Source organism: Sciurus carolinensis, chromosome 8 (genome assembly GCF_902686445.1).
Source record: "Sciurus carolinensis chromosome 8, mSciCar1.2, whole genome shotgun sequence".
Taxonomy (NCBI): Eukaryota; Metazoa; Chordata; class Mammalia; order Rodentia; family Sciuridae; genus Sciurus; species Sciurus carolinensis.
In genome coordinates this window covers 147154402-147179409 of record NC_062220.1, presented here as the reverse complement: position 1 = coordinate 147179409, position 25008 = coordinate 147154402, and the positions used below count along the sequence as shown (strand labels likewise).

The 25008-nt window shown below is 43.1% G+C and overlaps 1 protein-coding gene across 1 annotated transcript in view; it reads left to right on the top strand.

Annotated features, from left to right (window-relative positions):
• The window catches only part of Clip1 (CAP-Gly domain containing linker protein 1), a 114039-nt gene that overhangs the window by 77739 nt on the left and 11292 nt on the right, over window positions 1-25008 (top strand). The window contains exons 20-22 of the mRNA XM_047560846.1: window positions 1468-1574; window positions 7090-7210; window positions 24596-24648. Coding sequence (XP_047416802.1) covers window positions 1468-1574; window positions 7090-7210; window positions 24596-24648 — 281 coding nt within the window. The remainder of the gene's footprint in view (window positions 1-1467; window positions 1575-7089; window positions 7211-24595; window positions 24649-25008) is intronic.

Sequence of the window (25008 nt, the reverse complement as noted above, 5' to 3'; positions counted from 1 at the left end):
GTAAATGAAGAGAACTTCCCATAGAGAGGAGGAATACGGTAATGGAACTGACAATCCTAAGAGAAGACAACTTGAACTAAAAATATAAAGGCATTTAAAAATCTGATATGAGCCAGGTGAGGTGGGGCATGAATATACTACTTGGGAGACTGAGGCAGGAGGATCACAAGTCTGATGTCAGCCTGGGCAATTAGTGAGACCCTGTTGCTTAGTGGTAGAGCACTTGCCTAGCACGTGTCAGGCCCTGGGTTCTAGCCCCAGTACCTCAAAATAAAACAAATCACAGATGGCAATCTAGATTAGAAGCCAGAGTAAATGTGAAGATTTTAGGAAATTTTCTACTCCTTGAGGATGGACTCAGGGAGAATTGTGTCCTCCCATGGCATATCCCTGGATATATCTGTGGTAGACAGATTATAAGACTGGATGAACCATTTCTTGGGCCCATTGTGACTTTTTTCCTCCTTTTGTAAATCTGGAACGTTAGAAGGTGTTTAAAGGAAGCTGCTGGCATTGAAAGACACTGGGCTGGGAGTGTTACCCAGTGGTAGAGCACTTGCCTAGCAGGCACAAGGCCCTGAGTTTGATCCCCAGCGTTGAAAAAACAAACAAAAACTAGCAAGACGCTTCCTGGGATTTTTGGCTAGTGACATGGCAAAAGGAGTCCGACATTTCTCCCTTTCTGACTGGGAAACAACACAAGGCCCAGAGGGCCAGCATGGCCCCGTCCTTGCTGAGCTCCCATTCTTGCTGGGTGCTCCACCCAGGGGTCCAGAGCCATGACCACTCAATCCCCCATTCCCTAACATACGTGGCTTTCCACCAGGGGTCAGGCTGGCTGTGAGCGCCGCGGGTGCTGTGGCAGCGTTGGGCTGAGTGGGTGAGCGCGCCTACAGTCTCGCCATGCCTGTTCCCTGTCAGGTTGAGGTTCAGATGGATAACTGATTTTTTCCCATCTATAGATATTTTGATGCAAATAAATGGTTTTTGTAATGAGGACTATGTAAATTTGGTACCCACGTTAGGATATGTCGTATCATGCATTACTCGTCTGTGGGGGAGGAAAAGGGGGGGTTCATTTCATTAGAAGGAATAACCCTTGCCGCTGTCAGTGTATTTTATAATTCCTTTGTTTTTTTAAAGTGAATCACACATGAATAGCATGCTCAGTAATAATTACTGAGAGTTGAGCACAAGATAAAGGAAAACTTTGGTTTTCATTTATGTAGTGTTTTAGTTTGATGTTTCGGCCAGGTGTACACAAAATTTCAGAAGTAAGGAGGGTTGCAGTTTATAATAGACTTGTCATTTGTGATTTCTTCACCCGGGTGATTTTTTTTTTTTTTTTGCAAGTGACTATTTTCATCTGTTTTTTGAAATACGCATTTTCATGAATAATTTGTCTATCCAGCCATACCATTGGAAAATGAAGTTATGTCATCAAGTTTTTTTCTTTTGGTCTTTAAGTTGGACACGCTTAAAGAAAACAACTTGAAAAATGTGGAAGAGCTGAACAAATCAAAAGAACTCCTGACTGTAGAGAATCAAAAAATGGAAGAATTCAGGAAAGAAATGTAAGTTAATCTCCTTGAGAGAAATTACACAACTTGTTTTAAATTTCAAAAGTGAAAACAGTTATTTTAAAAATACTTGCAAAGTACATAAAGCAAAAGGAAAAAAAAGAAAAAAAAAAAAAAGACACCCTTCTATACCCCAAACACTATTTCACCCCAGAGGCAATCTCAGGAACGAGGGTTAAGTCAGAAGCACAGTTAATTTAAATTACCACAGGGGACCATGTGCTGCCTGATGAGCTGAGATGTTTTAGATTCAAATGTGACTTTGTAAAGCCAAAAAAATCCAAGTAGAATTAGACATTTAGTCTGCTTAACTGAGAGCCAGTCTTAATGTTGTGAAGCATCAGACCTTTATTAAGACATCCCTCAAGACTCTTTCTATAGAACACCAACAGCAGCATGTCACTTTCAAGAGTCTCAGTATCTTTGATTTTAAGAGCTATCAAATCTGGCATGGACACTAAATGGCCAGCATTTTGGAAGACTTTTAATTAGCCTGCCCCTTGGCCTAGGTGGCCAGACCATGTTTGCTTTGACACCAGCCTAGCCCTGGCTTTTCATATTTGGTTATGTAATAATCAGAGATTGGTGTTTACCTGACATTTGAAGTGATGGTTACAGTGTAGCATTTGGTCTTCTGTTTGATGACTATACTGTATCAACTCTGTGACCCTAAAGATCTAAAGGTTAATCTGGTGAATACATGAGTGTGTGTGTCCTTGTGCTGGGTACAAAAGGCTAGGAAGGACACACAGACTAATTAGATGTGGATCCTACCCTTCAAGGGTTTACATCACTATTTCCAGTTCTAATAAAACAAATAGATGGGATTAGAACAAAAACAGAAACCTCAGTTCCACGCTGCTGTTCCCAAATCACCATTCCTCAGTCCTGTCTGTTCACCAGGCTTGGATTAAACTAGTGCACGCCTACTTCTTCTGAGAGTGCTTCAAATTCTCTGAGGAATGGTTTGATCCACGCCCCTCTCCTCAGGAGCATGCAGCCCATGCTGTTGGTGACTGAATCCCCTCTTCAGCCTCAGGGTTGATGATGTTCCTCTAGTTGGGCTTCAGCAGTTCCCACCCATGCCATTCACAGACGGACAAATTTACAGTTGTGATTATGGCCATTGGGGGAGTCTTAAACTGCAAAAGCCAAGGAACACAAGTAGATTATTGGTCACTGACAGGAAAAAGAGCCCTCTTTACAGTAAGGCAAATGAATTAGATGCAAAGAGGGTGGGAATATTTAGTCTAGGATTTTCCCTGTGACACAAGTAGTTGTGCTAACCTTGAGCGTTTTGGAACACTGAGTTGACTTTAGTTCATTTGTGTCACACAGGCAGCTGGTGAGGGAGGATGTGAGCCGCAGAAGATTCCCTCACCAACCTCCCACTGCCATAGTCCCACTCCCGAGCTCTCTGGGCCACACTAGGTAATGGAGGGGGCAGGGCCAGAGTGGATCTACCCAAGAGAGCTCTTGGAATTTAGATAACATTCCTGCAGTAGTGTTTAGAAATACTGTAGTGGTTATTACATTGGTCTAGTCTTTCAATGAGTTTACCCTTCAATAGTCAGTCCTAAGCCCTGTCATGTCACCTACCCCAGGGTGGGGTTGGTTTCTCCCGTTAAGACATAAGTTTTGGGGGCGGTTGTGGCTCAGTGGTAGAGCACTCCCCTAGCATGTAAGAGGCCCTGAGTTCCCTCCCCAGATTCAAAAAGAAAGAAAGCGAAATTATGTTTGTCTTTGTGTCCCTCTTAATATTCCACTGACTAAGACAAACTTGCTTCATGCCCATGGAAGCAAAGGATTGGGGGTAAAAGACTTTGTCCCCAGCTGCTATACAGTAACTGGAGCCTGTCCTCCTGGTTACTACTACCACCCTGGAAGAGGGTCCCAGTGCAGACTGAGCCCAGGCCTTCCCACCAGGCCTGAGGGAACCCCATCTTCTGTGCATCCTGTGAACCCCAATCTGACTATGCACCTGGGACCAGATTGCAATTTTCCATAGAAACTGTGGGAGGGAGGTCCAGGGAGTCAGCTCAAACCCTGGCCCACTGTCGTTCCCTGCCCTAGACTGGGCCACCCTTCAAGACCATCAAGAGGCCCTGTAACGGAAACAGCACTTCTCCCAGCAGCCTGGTGGTTTTGTGCCCCTTCTTCACGTTACTCAGTGCTCAAAGCTGGAGAATGAGCAACTGCCTGTTTCTCTGAGATTTGACAGAGCTGTCCCGGTTTCTCTTCACCAGATAAGACTGAGCTCCCCAGAGAAAGGGATGCCAGCTGGCTGTGCTGGTACACACCTATAATCCAGAGACTCAGGAGACTGAGGCAGGAGGATAGCAAGTTTGAGGCCAGCCCCAGCACCTCTCCAGACCCTGTCTCAGAAGCAAAAAAGAAGGGGGATGCTAGTGTACACTGGGGGTCCTGTCTGCAAACTGTCCTATAGGGCACTGGCCTACAAGAAACCAGCACTGGTAATTGAAAGTGTCTCTCCTCTGTGCTGCTTACTAAACTGGTGTAGGAATGCCTTACTTTTGATTAGCCAACTCCTGTTTTCAGCTAGGCTTCATAAAATGCTCTCTCACTGATATATAATGTATCTTAGAGAAAATGCTATAAGCTGTATGATTTTTATTTAGTAATAAACCTAGAGTATATTTAGCATGAATAGATTTATGATGGATTCATGAGAAAAAAGTTTACAAGTCAATATTAACAATGTTTGTTTTGTCTCTCAGGTTTTTGTTTTGTTTTTGTGTGCATGTGACTAGGGATTGAACCCAGGAATGCTTAACCATTGAACCACATCCCCAGCCTTTTTATTTTTTTATTTTGAGACAGTATCTGGTTGCTGAGTCTGGCTTCAGAGATCCTCCTGCCTCAGCCTCCCAAGCTGCTGGGATTATAGGCAAGCACCACTGCCCCTGACTCTCTTTCTGTTTTGAATCTATAGAATCCTTTCTGTTTCAAGACATCTTGTCCCAGAGAAAAGTAGCTTCTTTAAAAATTGTTAGAAATGTTTTCATAGGTGTTTTCAGAATTATACCTGAGTCTCTCCACAGTTGGGAACGTTGGAGTCCCCTTCTTCTATGGAATTTATGTCCCTACAACTCACTGGAGACCAGCTAAATGGTGTTCTTTTATTAGAATCATACCAGATCATTTCCAGTTCTTTTGGTTCTAGGACTTAATGACTTTGTGAGTTACAGCAGATCTCTCAGTTTCAGTTTTTAATCTTTTTTTTTTTTTTTTAATTGTATACAAATGGGATACATGTTGTTTCTCTATTTGTACATAGAGTCAAGGCATACCATTTGTGTAATCATACGATTACATAGGGCAATGATGTTTATTTCCCCCCCCCTCTTTTCCCTCTATACAGTCCTTCTTTCCTTCATTCTTACCGCTCTCCTTATCCCTAACCCTAAACCTAACCCTAAACCTAATGCTAACCCCTCCCACCCCCCATTATATGTCCTCATCCGCTTATCAGCGAGATCATTCGTCCTTTAGTTTTTTGAGATTGGCTTATCTCACTTAGCATGATATTCTCCAATTTCGTCCATTTGCCTACAAATGCCATAATTTTATCATTCTTCATTGCGGAGTAATATTCCATTGTTCAGTTTTTAATCTTAAAATGTAAATATATATTAGCCTCCCTGTGCTTTGAGGGTTAAATGAGAAAATGTACATGAAAGCATTTTTGAAATTTTAAAACAGTTCCATTTTCATAGATCAGTACTTTAGGATATTTTGGACACTTAGATTACTTGTTTGACTCCTTGTTTTAGTTTTCCTTGTTGCAGCCTCTTAATATAAACTAAGAGTTTAAAAAACTTTAAAAGACAAAATCTCTAGGCATAATGGTACATGCCTGTAATCCCAGCTATTCAGGAGACTGAGGGGGAGGATCACAGATTACAGGCCTACCGGGGCAACTTACCCAGAGCCTGTCTCAAAATAAAATGAAAGAAACTGGAGCTGTAGCTCCGTGGTAGAGCACTTCCCTCCCGTGCAGGGCCTGGGCCCAATTCCCAGCACCCCTGCGGAGGCGGGGGATTGTTAAGAGGGAGGAAGAGAGGAGCAGCACAAAATATCACTGTGACATGACAGGCCACACAAGTGCTGAGACCAGATGGCCCCTTGACGGCAGCAAACACCCGGGAATTACGATGCTTGGCTTATGATTTCATCATAAGTAAAATCTTCTGATTTATCAAGGATGCTTTGGACTTTGACCAGATGAACGTTAGCTGCGACGTGTGTGTATGCGTGCCTGTTCATATGTACGTGAGGGAGTGGACGACAGACCTGTAGGTAGATCCATGATTAAAACCAAACCTCCTAGCTTTTGAGTCACTGATTACCTGAAACTAAACAAACATCTCTGTAAAAAGTCTAATTTAGTGACCCAGGAGAATTTTTGTGTAGATTGATTCCCCCAAATCTTCATGAAGTCCTCACAGTATACATATTATAGGTAGGTGGAGAATTAAAAACTGAGATTGAAGATGCCAAGCACTGCCACCCATTAGACAATTGAAGTTAAAAATAGATGTGTTCATGCATTGGCAGATGGATTCGTGCCCAGATGACTGGATTCAGAATTCAGCCACATCTGACAGCCTTCAAGCGGAGATGAACCCGCACAGGCTTATTTAAAATTCACAATTGCATCAAAATCTTCTATGGCACAATACCCAGCAATCAAGTAAAATATTTTGAATATCCATTTGTAAAGGATAATGATTTAGCATGTGTATTTTGGTTTAATTTTAATGATGGGAAGATGTTTACTAAACATACTCCCTTGTTCAAAAATACCTTCCTAGGTAAAAATATTTGTGGTATAGGTTAGCAGGGTGTATTGTATTTTTATTTGCTTTTTAAAAAAAGTATTAATTAGCATTGCAAAAAGAATACCATGAAAATAAATACCTAATACTTAATTGGAAAATGATTTCCTTTAGGAATTTAATTTCTAAGTGTCCTAAAAGTATATTCAGATTCACATCAGCACTTGACTCTGACAGATAGATACTGGTAAATGGAACCATTAGATTTTTATGTCTGACAGAGAAAAGTGGATTATAGATCTGTGGAGCTAGAATAGAGAGCCTTGGCAGCAAATTAAATCACTTTATTAACAGTAGGTTTTAGTGTGATTATTTAATGGAGGTATTCCTAAAGATGGGAGGACTACTCTGACCTTCTGGTTTGTCATTTTATTTCATTGCAAAAATCCCTTTCACATGTGATTGGTGGGAGGGTGGCTATCGTGTTTATTAGGTTTTAAAAAACACTAATTGTGGACAGCTGCCCTCCTTTTAGAGGTGAAGGCTGTGAGGCACCCCCTGCGTGTAGATAACACTGTCTCCTGTTATTATAGAGCCTGTGGGGCACGTGACCCAGGTCTATTTTCCTCAGTGCTGTGAAGCTGGTTGTCTCCCACAGTTTCCTTGCCTGTCTTGTTTCTATGGTAACCCTGCACTCACTGTCCTTGCAGAGAAACCCTAAAGCAGGCGGCAGCTCAGAAGTCCCAGCAGCTTTCAGCATTGCAAGAAGAGAACGTTAAACTTGCCGAGGAGCTGGGGAGAAGCAGGGACGAAGTCACAAGTCATCAGAAGGTCAGTGGACCTTTGGTGGGGGTTTCTGGGTCTGCCCTGCTGACATCTGCGGCTGTTGGTGCTCCTAGAGGCTGCTCAGGTCTGCTCAGTGTGGTCGGGCCATTCCAAGTGGGATTCCTGGCTACCTGTGCTGTGTGTCTCCTTGTTTTCAAGTGTGCTGGTATAGAATTTAGGGTAGAAATGAACTGACAGGTCCACTAACAAAAATAAAATAAAAAATAACATAAAACACTGGATCTTGCAAGCAAGTAGGAGAAAAGGTCCTTATTAGGTGATCTGTAGCAGAGCATTTCAAGGGAAAGGGACAATGCTTTCTTACCACCGCTTGGATGTCAAAATTATTTTTCTCAAAATTTTTTTTCATCAAAATTGGTTTTAAGGAAGCAGACTTAAGAATATGGATTTGGCGTGAGGGTTGACAGTTAATTTTAAGCAGAACTCTGCTTTTCTTTAAATTCAAAAAATGTTCAAGTATTTCCTCATGAAATCAAATGAATATATGTGTACTAGTATGCATTGAATATATAAGAAAGGTGGTTTGTCGCTGGAATGAATCACAAGCCATTCACTTCTGTATTTAAATTACAGAGGTTCCTGACAGAAGTTGATTAACCCTGGGAACAAAATTGATTATAAAGGATGCTGTATTCTTCTTTGTATTCCTCGATAACAGTTGAATCAAAGTGCTAAATTACTAGTCACTTCTGATTCTGGAGCAGGACCTTTAAATTTTTTAATAAGAGACTTATTGTATAGTCCTTCACTCTTGCTTTGGTACTAAAAAGGGAAAAAGAAAATTCTCCCCGTTGTACCTTGCAGATATTGATTCTCACGTGGGATGGAGGAGTTTGGGATCGTTGTATTGAGTGCTCATTGACACAGTGCAGTGTCTGATGAGAGCACTTTTTGGAGAGTTGATTTCAGACTTTGAAGTCTTCTTTGTAGCTTTCCACAGTGTTCTCATTTCCTGAAGGAAGTGCCATGTCTCTCCAGAGTCCAGGATGGTGATGGTGCTCCTGGTGATGGTAGCTTTCCAGGCTCTCACTGTGTCAGGCACATATAGGTGACAGCTCTCATTTCGCTTAATCGCTACCACAATTCTGTGTGGTGGCACTACTGTTACCCAGTTCATGAAAGAGGAAACAGAAGCCGGAGGAACGTAGGAATTTTGCTCAACATTATTCAGCAAGTGGTGTCAAGAGAAGCTTGTCATCTTCTGATCTGCGTCTGGAAAAGAATCCAAGTGTGTTGGCTATGTAGGGTCTGCGCGGTCTCTTAGATCAGCATGTGAGGAATCAGAGTTCATGAAAAGAAGCAGCCCTTTGACCAGCAGAGGTGGTTCTTTCCTGGCACTAGCTAGAACATCTGAAACATTCGGTATTGCAGATACCAGTGTGTCACCAAGACTTGGAGGGGATTTCAGTCTGTTCCCGTCTCAGTTTTTCTCATTTCATTGAGTATCTCTGGTAGAATGAGTGGATTCTGTGAATGGGAAAACGGAGATCATCCTCTCATGTTTTGAGCTTAACTGGAATGACAGATTTCTTGTCTCTGTTGCTTAGTGCTGGAAGGAGCTCAGGAGACCTCATGACTCCTTGGACAGAGGTTTCCAGGGCTGCTCTGCATCCTGGCGACTCTATTCTCTTCACAAGGGATTTCAGGTAGCTTCATACTGAAAGCGTTTTGTGATTAACAATTTGAAAATCAGTCACTTTGTAAGGTGTTAGAAAATAGCAACTACCAGGAACAGCTAAGAAAGTGACTTCCTTTTAAAGAATGGGATGGTTGATATTGCCATTCGTAATATTTAACTCAGAAAAGACTAGTGGGTGTGAAGTAAAACAATAGCATTGATGATGGAGAGTGAGGAAACTGATGTTGATTACCAGGAAACATTATAGATCATTATTGATACATATATATTTCAAAAGAGTAGAGAGAATCACCTGTTTATTTTTTAACCCTTAATCCTTTTTATTGGTGCATTATGATTATACATATTAATTAGATTCATTGTTATATACTCTCATGTGCATAATTTAGCCAAATTCATTTCCCAGTGCCTCCCCATTTCCTACCCCTGGTTCCCTTCCTCTGCTCTACTGGTCTCCCTTCTGTTTTCATGAGATCATCTCCCGCAACACCGCTTTTTTTTTTTTTTTTTTTTTTTTTTCCTCCCTATTTTCTCTCTAACCTTCACGTTCAAGAGAAAACATGGCCTTTGACTTTCTGAGAATCACCTACTTGAAATAAATTAAAAGCAACCTTAGTTTATAAAAGATTAACTCATCAGGCTCTATTATACTTTCAGAATGTGTGTGTGTGTGTGTGTATGGAGCTGGGGACTGAAGCCAGGGCCTCATGCACGCTAGGCAAGCACTCTACCACCCAGCTACATCCAAAGCAATTTTTATTTAGAGACAGGGTCTTGCTGAGTTGCCCAGACTGGCCTTGAACTTGTGATCCTCCTGCCTGAGTAGCTAGGATTACATGCCCAACGTATACAAGGCCCAGGGTTCAATCCCTAGTGTCATGCCAAAAAACAAGCAAAGAAACAAAAAGTTGGAGAGTGATAGTAGTTGTTGCTGTTCTGCGTTAGAAACCCCGTCCAACCTGACTGCTGAGGAGCTGCATGAAGGGGTTTCATCAACAATTGGAGGGGTCATCTGCTTGTCCGCAGTCCTCTGCAAAGGAGCCAAACCAGCAACGAGCAGCCCACCCATGTGAATTCTGTGTTCCTGCTTTCACTGTCAGACAGCTCTCTCCAGCTCCAATGTTTTTTGGGAGGTGGGGGGAAGCGGTACTGGGAATTGAACCCAGGCACCCACAGAGCCACATCCCCAGACCTTGTTTGTGTTGGTTGTTGTTGGTCTGGGTGGGGTTTTTGTTTTTGTTTTTGTTTAGTTTTGTTTGTTTGGTACCAGGGATTGAACCCCGGGGCACTTAACCACTGAGCGACATCCATAACCCTTTTTACATTTTATTTTGAGACACAGTCTCACTAAGTTGCTGAGGCCGGCCTTGAACTTGTGATTCTTCTACTTTGGCCTTCCGAGTCACTAGGATTTCAGGCATGTACCACTGTTCCGGCTCCAACTAAAATTAAATCTCCTTTCCCAAATCAGCTTTTTCATTTTAAGTGGGGAGAAGGCCAATAGCAGGATCAGTTAGGATTATGAGCGGAAGTGTTTGATGTATCTGGCATCAGCAGGGACAGGAAGCAGTCTTTATAGTGTCATACAGAGTGCATTGTCTTTTAAGAGTGGACAGTGTAAGAGTAGACATAACTCAGCTCCTCTGGGTGACTCCAAAGCAATGAAGCTTGCCATTAGAGTTGCCCTGAGTGCTTGCTATCTGGCTCCCTGACTGGTTTCTCACCTCAGGTTGGTTTGCACGTATGTGCATGTGTGTGGTAAAGTTCATATTAGAGTTGCCTCTCTCAATCATTTCACAGTGCCCAGTTTGGTGGGCATGTACACTTATGGTTTTGCGTAGTGCCACCTCCATCAGGTCCCTGCACGTTTTCATCACCCCAAAGGAAACGCTGTGCCATGGAGAAGGCACTCCCGTTCCACTTCCCTGGCCTCTGGCGCCAGTTTCTCTGTCTCTGAGGATTGGCCTCTCCTGGACACTTCACATAAATAGGACCACACGCTGTGAGGCCCTGCGCAACTGGGTTCTCTCGCTGAGTGTGTTTTCGCCTTGATCCAGATGGAAGTGTGTCAGTCCTTCGCCTCGCTGGTCAGGAGTGGCTGCTTCCTTCTTCCAGGGTGGAATCGTGTTCTGCTGGATGGGTGGTCCAGTTTGCTCATCCACCTGGCCAGAGGTGTCCGCCCCTTTCTCCATTCCGACTGTCCCCAGCCCCTCATGTCTACAGCCCTTCCGACAGCAGCTGCCTCTAGAGTCTGGTAGAGGACAGGAAATCCTGCTCTTTCCTTAACAGCTGTTCTAAATCTTGCCCCACTCTTCACACTTACCACCCTGTCCTCTTCTTTAAAGGTGTAACCTGGTTTGCCTTTATTTTTCACCTCCCATTTCCCATCCCCTGCTGCCTGCTCTTAGCCACCAGTGCACTCCAGCAGTGACTCTGGCTGAAGTCATCACTTAGTAATGGCAAAATCGAGCCACTTCCTTTCTGTTCTCTGTGAGCATGTGGCCTTGCCACCGCTGAGTTCCCAACTTTCCTCCTGACCCCACCCATGTGCATGCTTCTCCTGCTCGCCCTGCACACCTGGCTGCCAACCTTCACCTGTTGGCTCTTCTGTCTCCCCTTCCCTTCCCTGGCCCCTCATCCTAAACGTCACTGCCTCTGCTCCAGCAGGGCGAGCTGTGCCTTCTTTGCTCTACAGCTGTCTGTGGCATGTCTTTCTCCATGCAGAGCAGGTGGGCGTCACAGAGTGTGACAGGGAGGTGCAGAGGCCCGGACATGTGGAGCTGGATGAGTCTGGTTTTAGCCAGGGCCCTGGGTCCCGCTTTGCATCACGGGATGTGGACTCTCCAGCTCCTCTTCTTACTTCCACCCCTGGTTGCAGTCACTGCCGGTCCCATACCTTTGTTGCAGAGTTGTGGTTGCCAAAAGCCTGGTCACCAAATGAGTGGGGCATTCCCTGTGTATGGATGGTGGACACAGTGTGAATTCAGGCACATCATATAGCTTCAAGATTCATGGAAACCACACAGAGCATTATTTCTTTTCATAAAGAATGCCAAAAATAGCGTGAGTTCTTCAGTAGAAGTAGTCACCTCAGGCAGTCACCTTTTAGGTGTCTGATGTGTCATTTCCAGGCCTCACAGATTTTCCAGCCTGTCCGGAAAGCAAATATACTGAGCCGTCACCGTGGGAACAGTGCTGATTTCCCCCTTGGATATTTGCAGGATGAGACTCAGTTTGCTTTTGGAAACGGGACGGGGAGTAGATGAGTCAACAGCTGTAGCTCACAAGTGGTTTCTCAGCAGAAGTCGCAGCAGAGGCTGTGCACAGACCACTGGGCTCAGCATCCAGATTGAATTTTCAGACACGAATGATTAGAAAGGAAAGCTATTTTTAGTTTGTCATATATTATTTTGGAAAATGTTGATCATCAACTATCATAATTTTAATCTGGGCTCAGGGGACTTGTGGACAGATAGGGTTGATTAAAACTGGATCGCAGAATCCCTCCCTCTTCAATACCTAATGACATGAGACTTTTTTTTTTTTAACTATTTAAATACATCTCCAGCTGAGCATGGTGTTGCATGCCTGTGGTCCCAGCTGCTCTGGCACCTGAGACCAGAAGGATTGCTAGTTTGAGATCAACCTTGGCAATTTAGCGAGACCCTATCTCAAAATAAAATACAGAAAGGTCTAAAGATGTGACTCAGGGTTACAGGGCCCCTGGGTTCCATCCCAGTACCGAAAATATTTATTTTTGGAAGCAGAAAACGAGCAAAGCTAATCAGCTTCACGCTGGTAACCAAGAAAAGAAACAAACTTGTGATTTGACTGTTTGGCCCTGAGTTTCCAGTGGTATGTGGCAAGGAAGAGGAGCAGAAAAATTCTGCACATTTTTGCTCTAATCCCGCCGTCTTCAAGTCCAGTGCAGTAGGAAAACCTTAGACTGCCGAGGCAAGAGGGCGGCCTGGGGAAGGGCCAGGGGAGAGTTGGGAGTGCAGAAGACCCTCCTCCCACCTCCAGCCTTTATCACAAGTGGGAAAAATTGCCAGTTGTCAGTTTCCAGTTTGTCCAGCCAGCAAACAGTGGAGGCCCTTGACAGTAAGTCCACAGGTAGGCATCCAGGAGGGAAGGCCTCGGGAGTGGCCTCATGGAACCACCCTTCCTTTCTGCTCTGCTGCTGTCCTCAACATGTAGTTCTTGTCCACGCCAAAGACAGTGGCGCCTTCCAGGAGGAAGCTGGGAAGGCAAGGGACTCTCTTCACAGCTTCACCTTTTTATTCAGGAAGGAAAGCTCAGACTTCATGAGAGCATCACATGTGGCCTCCAGCCACAGAGGCCAGCTTCCTTCTCCAGGGAGGACAGAGATGTTGAAAGTGCTTCCCTGTAATATCTGCTTCAAGACTGACCCCTGAGCACATCCTGTGGGGACAGGATCACCTCTGTTCAGACAGAAGAGTCGGATACAGGACACTAAAGAAAAGTCTCAGGAAGAGACCTAACAGATTCTGCTGCTCCCATTCCGCCTTTCCTTGACCCCAGGGCCCTCTGGCTGCAGACACTGCAGGCTGCAGCTCCCAGCTTCTCAACTTAGCTCAGAGGTGGAGAGAAAAGACCTCTGGGTTGGAAGGTCTTGGGAAAATGTACTTAGCAAATTGAGGTGTAGGTTAGAACTGCTAATAATGTGATGAACAATTGAATACATATTATAGTAAAAGAGGAAGAAAGAAAGAAACATAGGAATCCAGAAAGAAAAGAGAAATTCAGGCCATGAGGAAGCTTTACTCAAACATTACCCATTACCCAAATAGTGCTTTATAAAAAATTATTTGACTAAACCAAGCACTCACAGAGGTGTTCAAACAACGTGACTAACCAAGAATGAAGAGTTAAGGAAACAAATTGAAGCCTGGTGCAGAGGTGCACACCTGTAATCCCAGCGACTTGGGAGGCTGAGGCAGGAGGATCTCAAGTTCCAAGACCAGTCTCAGCAACGTAGCCAGACCCTGTCTTGAAGGAAAAAACAAAGAAAAGAAGAAGAAAAGAACCAAATTGAAGACAAAAACCATACCACATTAGAACTACCAAGTAAATCAGAAAAAGGAAAAAGAAAAAATACAAAAAGAGAAAAAAATCAGAAATAGGAACCTTATGAATGTTTCTAAATACATAAAGGAAAGGCTTGACCTGTTCATCATAAATGGGGAAGAAAACAAAGATATTAGAGGAGTTAGAGGAAAAATAATAGTGTTGAAGAATGAAGATAGTCCCCGTGAGTATGATTGGCACCCCTGCGATATAGAGCTCAGCGTATAAAGAGAAAGGACCATCCTGCTTTGCGTAACAACCTGGATACTTTCTGAGAAATGTCTTCAGGCGATTGCCTTGTTGCTTGAGCATTGTGGTGGCCAGTCACCTGTAATCTTAGCAACTCAGGATTCCAAGGCAGGAGGATTGTAGGTTCAAGGCCAGCCCCAATTTAAAATTAAAAGGGCCGAAGTTGTAGTTCATGAGTAGAGGCTTGTCTGGGTTCAATCCCCAGTGTTAAAAACAACAAAACCTAGATGGTATAGCCTCCTGCACACCTAGGTTATTGCTCCAAAGCTATAAAACCTGTACAGAGTATTCCACTACTGAATACTGGAGGCATTTATAACACAATGGTAGGGCTGGGGCTGGGGGTGTGACTTATCGGTAAAGCATTTGTCCAGCATGTGCAAAAAGCACAGGGTTCAATCCTCAGCACCTTAAAAACAAACAAACAAAAAGTACATTAAACCTTATTCCCAAATTCTGGGGATGTGCCTTTTGTCTAGCTATTGTTCACAGATGACAATATGTACTGTGCATAGCATAGTGGTAATTATGCATGTGTACATATCAAAACAGGTTTGTTTACACCAGCATGCCCACAAATGTGAGTAGCTCAATGACGTAGGCATCTCTAGGAAATAGGGACTTCCCAGCTTTGTTGCAATCTCATGGACCAACATCATGTATGGGGTGCATTGTTCACCAAAACATTGTTATGGGCTTCATGATTGTATTAGGAGCTATAGTAAGGAATTTTCCGCAAGCAAAGGAAGAACTGGATCTGCAGACTGAAAGGACAAAGTGGTTTGAATGGAAACCCTATAAGGGAACCCACTGGGAGAAGTCAATTTAAAATGGTTGACACCAAAAACCAACCAAACAAACAAAACAATCCCTGCCCCCCCACACACACAAAAAAACCCAAACCCCTGGTTATTATTGAAACTCAAGAATATAGAAATAATTATGCAGTGCTCAGGCAGGAAAAGCAAATTCTTCATAAAAATGTTTTAAAAAAAATTGCTTAGCAGCCCCATTCAATGTCAGAAAACTTTGGTGCCCTGTTCCCAAAGTTCTGAGACAACACGTGATCAAGAGCACCGTCTCCAGGCAGTTATTGTTCAGGTAAGAAGACAAGTAGGTGTTCCAAACAGGGAAGAACTTAGAAGCTGAGTCCTGGAAAGTAGCCACCAGATGATAAATCAGACCAAATGAGAGACATGGCCTTAGCTAAAGAGAAACTGGTAGAAGGATTGGTGTGAGTGTCAAGTCCAGCAAATGGACAGCCAAGCAAATGGCCCTGGAGGTGACAGATGCAGAATAGTTGATTTAGCATTTTATTTGGAAGTTAATTCAAACTCAGAAGTTGTAAGAATGGAGCAAAGAATACTCATCTATTCCAAGAACTCATTTTTATGTAAACACAGTGCAGCTGTTAAATTCAGGAAGTCTGACCTTGATATTCCACACTGTGACCTAGTGAACAGGCCATGTTCCTGTCGATGCTGGGGTCCCAGTCATGGACTTTATGACCCTTTTTTGTTTTGTTTTTGCATTCAGAATTCCATCCAAATCCTGCATTCCATTCACTGAGTGTGTGTCTTTGGTCTTCTACATTTCTGGAATGGTTCCTCTGCCTTTTATGACATTGATATTTAAGAGAAGAGGCCAGCTGGGCGCAATGATGCACCTCCCAGCTATTTGGGAGGCTGAGGCAGGAGGAATGCAGCTTCAAGGCCAACCTGGGCAGCTGAGCAAGACCTTTCTCAAAATAAAAAGCAAACAAAAAACCTGTTGTGTTTTATAAAGCCCCTGGTTTTGAGTTTGTCTGGTATTTCCCTAGTGGTACTGGGATTACCCACTTTGAGCAGGATCCTAGTGAGTGATCTTGCACCCTGTGGGGAGGTTTCATATAATGTTACTTTGTCTCCTTATAGGTGATGGTAATTTTGATCATTTGGTGAATGTGAGTTTATCCCCTGCCCCCCCCCCCACCATACCAGGGATTGAACCTTAACCACTGAGCTACATCCCCAGCCATTTTTTATTTTGAGACAGGGTCTTGCTAAATTGCCTTGGGCCTCACTTAATTGCTGAGGCTGGTTTTGGTCTTGTGATCCTCCTACCTCAGACTCCCAAGTTGCTGGAATTGCAGGTGTGCACCATCACACCCATAATGCGAGCTTAAAACATCCACAAGGTAAAAAGAGAAAGGAGAAAAACTAGGAAAAAAAATATATACGGAGAACCTGACTTAACAAAATTTGAGGTTTTGGGATTGAAAAAAAGTGGAAGTATTTACTTCTTCAGCTTTTATATCACAGTAATTTTGATATTGTCTAAAATTAAAATTAATTGATACCTAAGAAAGTGTTAACTTTTAAAAAAATTTACATAAAATTTCCAAAATAAACACATAACATAACCCTCATGGGGTGTCGTAGAATGGTGCATGCCCGTGGTAAAGAACTTTTAAAGATTCTCAGCTGCTTCTGTTTACTTCTGTTTTTCTTTCTCTTGTTAAAGTTAAACTTGCTTCCCCCGCCCCTTTTCTTCTCGCTACCTACGATGGAGCTGTCGGACTTACCATTCAGCTAACCCTTATCGTGGTTTTGTGTATGTGGCGTGTGCGTGGTACTGGGAATTGAACTTGGGAGTGTTCTGCCTCTGAGCTACATCCCCAGCCTTTTAAAAATTTTTTATTTTGGAACAGGATCTCCATAAATTACCCAGGCTGGCCTCCTGAGGCTCTGGGATCACAGGCATGTGCCATGGTGCCTGGCCAACCTGTCTAGCTTTTGAAGGAAATCCTTGAAAGCCACACCCTGGTCCTGAGAAGCTGTCCAGTCTGGAGATGACAGCCAGAGTCTCAAACAGAGGGTTTGCATCTTTTCCACACTGCCTGTGCAGAGTTAAGGATATTTGCATCTGACAGGCTGCACTTCACCTGCACTGGAGATGCTAGCAGTCCACAGGATGAGAAGCTGCAGTCTTTTCATCACCAAGAGTAAAAATTAAAGACTTGGGTGATGTGTGTGCACTATTTTAAAAAAATCAACTTGGTATGTATTGACTTCAATCATAGTCCCCCCAACCCTGTGGCCATGTCGTCTACAGAATTTTTTTTTTTTTTTTTTTTTTTTTTTTTTTTTGAGACAAGGTCTAACTAAGTTGCCAAGGTTGGCCTTGAACTTCTGATCCTGCTGCCTCAGTGTCTCAAGCTGCTAGGATTATATGCATGCCTGGCACATCAATAGCTTTCTTTGATACAGGACCATGATTACTGTGTGTATATGTATTTGAGGATGCAAACATACTCATATGCTCATTTATATACTCCATCCACATATTCACATAAACTCAAGCCAGTCTTTAAGGCATGCTGTCTTTCCTGAATCTATCAAGAACTTAGGTTGGGCTGGAATTCCAACAATTTGGAAGGCTGAGGCAAGAGGATCACAAATTTGAGGCCAGCCTTAACAACTTAGAGAGACCCTGTCTCAAAAAATAAAAACGTCTAGGGATGTGGCTCAATGGCTAAGCACCCATGGGTTCAATTTCCAGTCCCTCCAAAAAAAGTTCATTTGGTAACTGGGTGCACACCATTACACCGCCACAGGTTAAATTCCCTGGAAAGCAGTCTGGGCATGCTGATTGCCCACTGTCTACTAAGGGACAGCCTTGGGGAAGTGCCTGTGGACAGGAGGAGGAAGAAGCAGATGTGGGCAGATGGTCAGGTTGTGCTGCAGTGCAGGCCCAGTGACGGCCTTGGCTGACCCATGGGGAGCTTTAACTGGAGTGGCCTTTCAGATTTGTCCCCAAATTGGACTGAGAACCAGTCTTTTAAAATCCCACATTGATGTCATTGGATATGGTCCATCCTGGGAAGTGGGTGTGACCCTAGCAGAGGTGGCTCTGCCAGCATGGCAGACCCTGAGAGGGCCCAGCTGAACTGTCTCCTGACAGCACTCCAAAGCTGGCGCGAGACCTACCTTGAAGGTGGGCTCGAAGCAGCACACCTTGCTTCCTGCCCCAAAAGGGCTTTGCCACGAAAATCACTGAAAGTCACCAAATCCTCCTCTTCCTTTCCCCCTCATTACCATCTCCATTTCCAGGAGCAGAAGTCTGTGTGTGGAAGGTGAGGCTAGAGCCCCTCACGGAGCCCAGGAACAAGGGGAGCATCCGCACCCTGGCTGGGTTGCGCTGGGTCCGCTCGGTGCTGAGCCCTGTCTGTGGGAACCCTGGCTGCCCCAAGCACTTCTGCCTCTGCTCACTGGAGGCGTGGCCTCACTGACGACGTGTTCCTTCACTCTGTGATTATTGAGCACCTACTAAGTGCTCGTGTTCCAGAACTCAAGAGAACAGTGAGCAAAACAGTGCCCCCTCTCCTGCAAAGATGTTCATTGCTGGTTTCTCGGGGCGTGTTACGGAGGATCTGTGCACATAGCAAGCCTGAACTTCTACGCGACTGCCTTTCAGTCAGGCTAGTACTTGTCTTTGCTTGAGGACTGCTCTAAAGCAAAGCGCCTGCCTTCTCTGTTCACAGAATTGCTCTGTGACCAGACGCGCCCTTGGACTTCCTGACCCAGTGTGACCCAAAGCCTGCCAAGTGTGCGCCACTTTCACTGGCCTGTTGTTATTCTCTTCAGCTTTTTCTTTAACCCTTTCTTTTTTTTTTTTCCTTCTCTTCTCCATTCTTCTCGTTTTATTCTTCAAATATAAAAAAATTCAAGCACACACAGAGAGAGTGAACCTCTATGCGCCCACATCACGTTCCACTCACCAAGATGCCACACTTTTTTTTCCCAGTGTGAAACGTGGTACGCAGGCCTAGTGCCAGTCAGGCCAGCCCTCCCGGCGGCACTCATGCCAGCTGTGCCCCGCTGGGCCCCATTCCTGGTTGCCCCCAGTGCTTGGAAGCGAAAGCTAGCCTGTCATTTCATCTACAAATATTTTTATCTCTTAAAAAAATAAGAATTATTTATTCCTTTAAAATCGTAATGTTATTTTGAAATTAGAACTATCCCGTGTTTGTAACATGAACCAGTACAGATATGGGTGCTTTAAAAATCAGTCCTCTGCCCATTACACTTCATTGAGGCAATGTTAAACATGGTTTATGTATCTTTCCTTACCATTTACTTTCTCCTTTTCTTGATACATTATGATTTTATGTTATAACGGGGATTCCCCACTTCCCTTCCCTTTCTCCCTGTCCTGGTTCCTTCCTCCGCTGATCTCCTCTGTTTTTTTTTTTTTTTTTTTTTTTAAACCCTCTATGAGGGCACATGCCCTTGACTTTCTTGAGTTTGGCTTATTGCACTTGGTATGACGTTCTCCACTTACCAACAAATGGTATAGTTTCATTTTTCTTTATGACTGAAAACTCCGTTGTATGTATATACACACACACACACACACACACACACACACACACACCACATTTTCTTTATCCTTTTAGCCATTGATGGACGCCTAGGCTGGTTCCATAATTTGACATTTGTGAATTGTGCTGCTATAAACATGGGTGTGCCTGTGTCACTATAGTGTACTGACTTGAATTCTCCAGGGTAAAATACTGAGGAGTGGTATAGCTGGGTCATACGGTGGCTCCAAGCCCAGTCTTTTTTTTGGGGGGGGGGGTGCTGGGGATCGAACCCAGGGCCTTGTGCTTACAAGGCAAGCACTCTACCGACTGAGCTATTTCCCCAGCCCCCAAGCCCAGTCTTTTGAGGAACCTCCCAGCTGATTTCCATAGTGGCTGTACTCATTTACAGTCCTACCAACGGTGCAGAAGAGTTCCTTTATCTCCACATCCTCTCCAGCATTTATTATTTGTTTTCTGTGACTGTTAACTCTAACTGAAATTTCAGTGTAGTTTTGATTTGCGTTTCCGTAATTGCTAAAGATGTTAAACAATTCTTCACTTCCTTGTTGGCCCTTTGAACATCTTTTAAGAAGTGTCTGGTTTATTTGCCAGTTTATCGATTAGGTTTTCTTGGTGTTATGTTCTTTGAGTTCTTTAAGTATTCTCTGTATTAATGCTGTCAGAAGAGTAGCTGGCAAAGATTTTCTCCTAGGTGGGGGGAGGTTCTGTCTTCATGTGCTACCTTGTTTCCTTTGCTGTGCAGAAGCTGTTTATTTGATGCCACCCCACTTGTTACATTTGGTGTTGTTGCCTGTGCTGACCCTGCATTGACCCTATATTTCCTTCTAGGAGTTGCATAGGTTCTGGTCTAATTCCTAGGCCTTTGATCCATTTTTGTGCAGGGTGAGAGCAAAGAGTTTACTTTCATTCTCCTACACATGGATAACCAGTTTTAAAAGGCTGTCAGTTCTCCGGTGTGTGTTTTTAGTGCTTTTGTCCGGGATCAGATGACTACCTGTGTGGGTTTATCTGTGTCTTCTGTTCTGCACCAGTGGTCTGTGTCTGTTATTGTGCCCGTGCTGGGCAGGTCTTGTTCCTGCAGCCCTGTGCTGACTGAAGTCAGCCACTGTGTGCCTCCAGCATGGCTCTTTTGACTTAGAATTACCTTGGCTATTTCAGGTCTTTTATATTTCCAAATAGATTTTAGGACTTTTTCTAGGTCTGTGACGAAAGTCATTAGTATTTTGGTGGGGATTGCTTTTGGTAATATGGTCATTTTAACAATATTAATCCTGCCTGTCCAAGAACTTGGGAGGTCTTTCCATCTTCTAAGGTCTTCTTCACTTTCTCTTCTTCGGTGGTGTATGGTTTTCATTGTAAAGGTTTTTGACCTCCCTGGTTAGAGGTGTTCCTGGATTTTTATTGTTGATGTCATTTTGAGGTTACTGTGAATAGTATTTGTTTTCTTAATTTCTTTTTTTATGTTGATTTTGTATCCTGCTTCTTACTATACTTTATGTGTTTAGCAGCATTTATAAATGCACATATATACATAGGTTGTTTTTTGTTTGTTTGTTTTTTGTTTTTTGGTACTGAGAATTGAACCCAGAGTGCTTAACCACTAAGTTATGTCCCCAGCTCTAATTTTATATTTTAATTAGAGACAGGGTCTCACTGAGTTGCTAAGTGCCCCACTAATCTGCTGAGGCTGACTTTGAACTCTTGATCCTCCTGCCTCAGCCTCCCGAGTTGCTGGGACTACAGGTGTGCACCACTGTGCCCAGCTAGTTTTTGTTTTTGTTTTTTTTATATATATAATAAGAGTTATGTTGTGCAAATCACTCGAACTTGCTTTTCCCACCAAGTTTTTTTTTATTGAGGTCAAATTACATAAAATAAAATCCATCCTTCGCAAGTATGTGGTTTGGTAAGTTTTGATAAATATGTATAGTCACATAACTGACCTTACAATTAAGATTTCCTTCACCCCAAAAGGTTTTTTCATGCCCCCTATAAAATAGTCACCACCTAATCTTTGCAAATTCCTTACCTCTTTTCTGGCCCTATAGTTTTAACTTTTTTAGTAGTTCACATAAGTGGAATCCAAATAGTATGTAACCTTATCTATAACCACAGTAAATGAAAAGGATTAAGTACTTGATTTAAAGGGTAGGGATTAGCAGAATGGATTTTTTAAAACAGTTTCTCTACCTCAGAGCTATGTGTACAGCCCTTTTTAATTTTATTGTAAGACAGGGTCTCTAAGTTGCCCAGGCTGACCTCAAACTTGTGATCCTTCTGCTTCAGCCTCCTGATAGCTGAGATTACCGTGCGCACCACAATACCAGCAGTCAGAATGGAATTTTTTTTTTTTTTTTTTTTTTTTTTGTGGTGCTGGGGATCGAACCCAGGGCCTTATGCTTGCAAGGCAAGCACTCTACCAACTGAGCTATCTCCCCAGCCCCAGAATGGATTTTTAAAAAACCATCAACTAACTGTAGCTGTTTGCAAGACACACAATTTAGATTTAGAAACACAAAGAGATTGAAAGTACAAGGATGGAACAAGATATAACATGTAAATGGTAACTAGAAGCAACCTGGAGAATCTGTACTAATAGTCGAAATAGGCTAGAAAGCAAAAGTTGTTACTAGAAATGAGAAGACATTTGGTGATGATTGAAAAGATCTGTCCTCAAGAAGATGTAACCACCCGCACTGTGCAAGAAAGCCCTGAGATACATGGAGCAAAACCTGACAGGATTCTAGAGGAGAAATGGTTCAACAATACCCGGTAGAGACTTCATAACCCCATTTCAGTGGTGGACTGAACAGCCACCCAAGATCAACAAGGAAGTGGAAGACTTGGAAACACCGTAAGCCTGCGAGGCCTGATGGGCCTATTGTGTGCTCTGTCCCACAACAGCAGAGTATGCATTCTTCACACATCACATGGAACAGTCTCCAAGATAGAACTCATATTAGGCCATAAAACAGTTTTCTGTGAATTTAAAATATTGCAGTCTGTGTTCTCTAACCACAGTATTGTTAGAAAGTTAGAAACCATAATAGGAGTGGTTGAATGTACATACAAGGCCCTGGGTTTGATCTTCGGTTCTAAGAAATAAAAATATAACAAAAATATTTTAAAAATCAGTAACAAATTTAAGATCGGAAAATGTTTATAATGAATGTATAAATGGCTAAAAGACATGACAGATAACTCAAAAAGAAAAAATTTGAATTATTAATGAACATTTGAAAAATCATCTGAGCCCACAAAAAGCAATATGCAAGCCAGGCATGATGGTGCACACCTATAGTCCAGTCACTGGGGAGGCTGAGCCAGGACCACAAGTTCAAGGGCAGCTGCAGCAGCTTAGCGAGGCCCTGTCTTGAAACAAAATTAGAAAGGGCTGGGAATGTAGCTCAGTGGTAGGGCCCTTGCCTAGCATGTGCAAAGCCCTGGGTTCAATCCCCAGTACCATAAAAATGAATAAATGAAAGAAATAAAAAGCAGTGTGCAGAGATTCTCCCTCTTTCTTGGAGATTAGTGTGCCCAGATTTCTAAGCCACAGAAGTTTAGTACTTGGTGTACTGATCTGGTTTTTTTGTTTGTTTTTGTGGACTGGGGATTAAACCCAGGGGCACTCTGCAACTGAGCTACATCCCCAGTTCCTTTTTATTTTGAGACAGGATCACTCTAAGATGCCCAGGCTGGCCTTGAACTTGTGATCCTCCAGCCTCAGCCTCCCCAGTGGGAGGCCTGCAGCACCATGCCCGCATTGTACTGATCTTTATAGAAAACGGTATTTTATCTTCTAGCTGCATTTAGCAGTTGTATTTCTTTTCCTTTTTTGGTGCTAGGGACTCATCCCCAGTTCCTCATGCATGCTGCATCTCTAGCCCTTGTTACAATTTTTTATAGGTTTCGTGTTTAACATATAAATATAAATTGAATAAAAAGTGAAAATGAAAGCCCTTCTCATCTCCACATCCTACTCTCCAGACATTATCCTTCTCATTTCATTTTTAAAGCTTGCCTCCCACTCTTTTTGCTTCCTTTCACTCTAAAAATCTCTAAGCATTTCTGTGAATTATTCATGCAGCAAAAGCATATATCTTAATGGACTGGGAAAGTAGAGACGAGAGTGAAAAGCCTGATGGTAACTCTAGACTTCACGATAAACATACAGTTATGTTCACCCCACGTGGGTAGGTATGTATGAGGAGGTTTTAATATGGCGACCTCATAATAAAGCACACTCATACCCCGTACATAAGGAGTCGTGATGATAACTGCGTAAGGAACTAGTAAGTTAAACTGGATTGCTGGAAATTATCACGTGACCTTTAGGTATCATTGAATTACAAAACAACTCAGAAGAGCTTTTTCTCCCTTTTGTTTTATTAGCAGTGTGAGTTGAAATTGATATGGGGCAAAACAGCAACACATGCTGCATACCGAGAGCAGTTCTCTTTCTTCACAAATCATGTGAATCTCGGTTTTTTTTACGGTTCATGGAATAATAATGGGATTTAAGAAGGAAAGTCCTTCTAGAGATTGTTACCTCTTTGACTGATAGATGACAGTCTAGTGCTTAGTACAGAGCATTCATCCGCCAACTGTTTGTTGAAGTAAGAGGTACATCAGATGAGGCCCACTGAGAGCAGAGGATCTGCTCCTCCTCGCTGAGCTAGTGACACTTGACCTCTCTGATTTAAGTAAGGGAATGAGACTGGTAGCCATGGAGCTGTCGTTCTTTAAAGCTGTTACTGTGTTTGTTGAAAACCTAAGAGGTCCGTGTTCAAGGAGTTGCTGTTGAATAACTCTCAGGTCCAGGAGGAAGGGAATCATCGGGTCATGAGTGACTTGTAGATCAATAACTGCAGCCCGTGCCTAGTGACTTCTTGCTTTGCCTTAGGCCCGCGAGGAGAGCCAGGTGTTTCTGTCCTCCTGGAGCCTGGGGATATGCATCTGGAGTGAGGACCAGGCCTCTTTGTGGACCTCTGGGCGCTGAACTCTCTCTCTCTCTTTTTCCCTCCCCCAGCTGGAAGAAGAACGATCTGTGCTCAATAATCAGTTATTAGAAATGAAAAAGAGGTAGGTTTTACTTACGTGTTTATTGGTTTTGTGCGTGTGTGTGTGTGTGCATGCGTGTGTGTGTTAGGAAAACTTCAGAACATGGTGTGTGTGGTAACTTGTAATAGAAAAACAAATGCCTTTCTATATTCAGAAAATGGCATTGTGATAGTTTGGTACTCATAACTGAAAATTCATTTACAAAAGTTTTAGATAGCTTACATTTTAAGCCACGTTCACTTACATTTATTCAGAAGTGTTCTAAAGTCAGATGTCTCATATTGCTGTTATCTCCTAGTTTCAGTAACTAAAAACATTGTAATTTTCCATTAGGTAATTGTTCTGCATATAAATATTAAAATGTTGATTTTTCAGTAACAG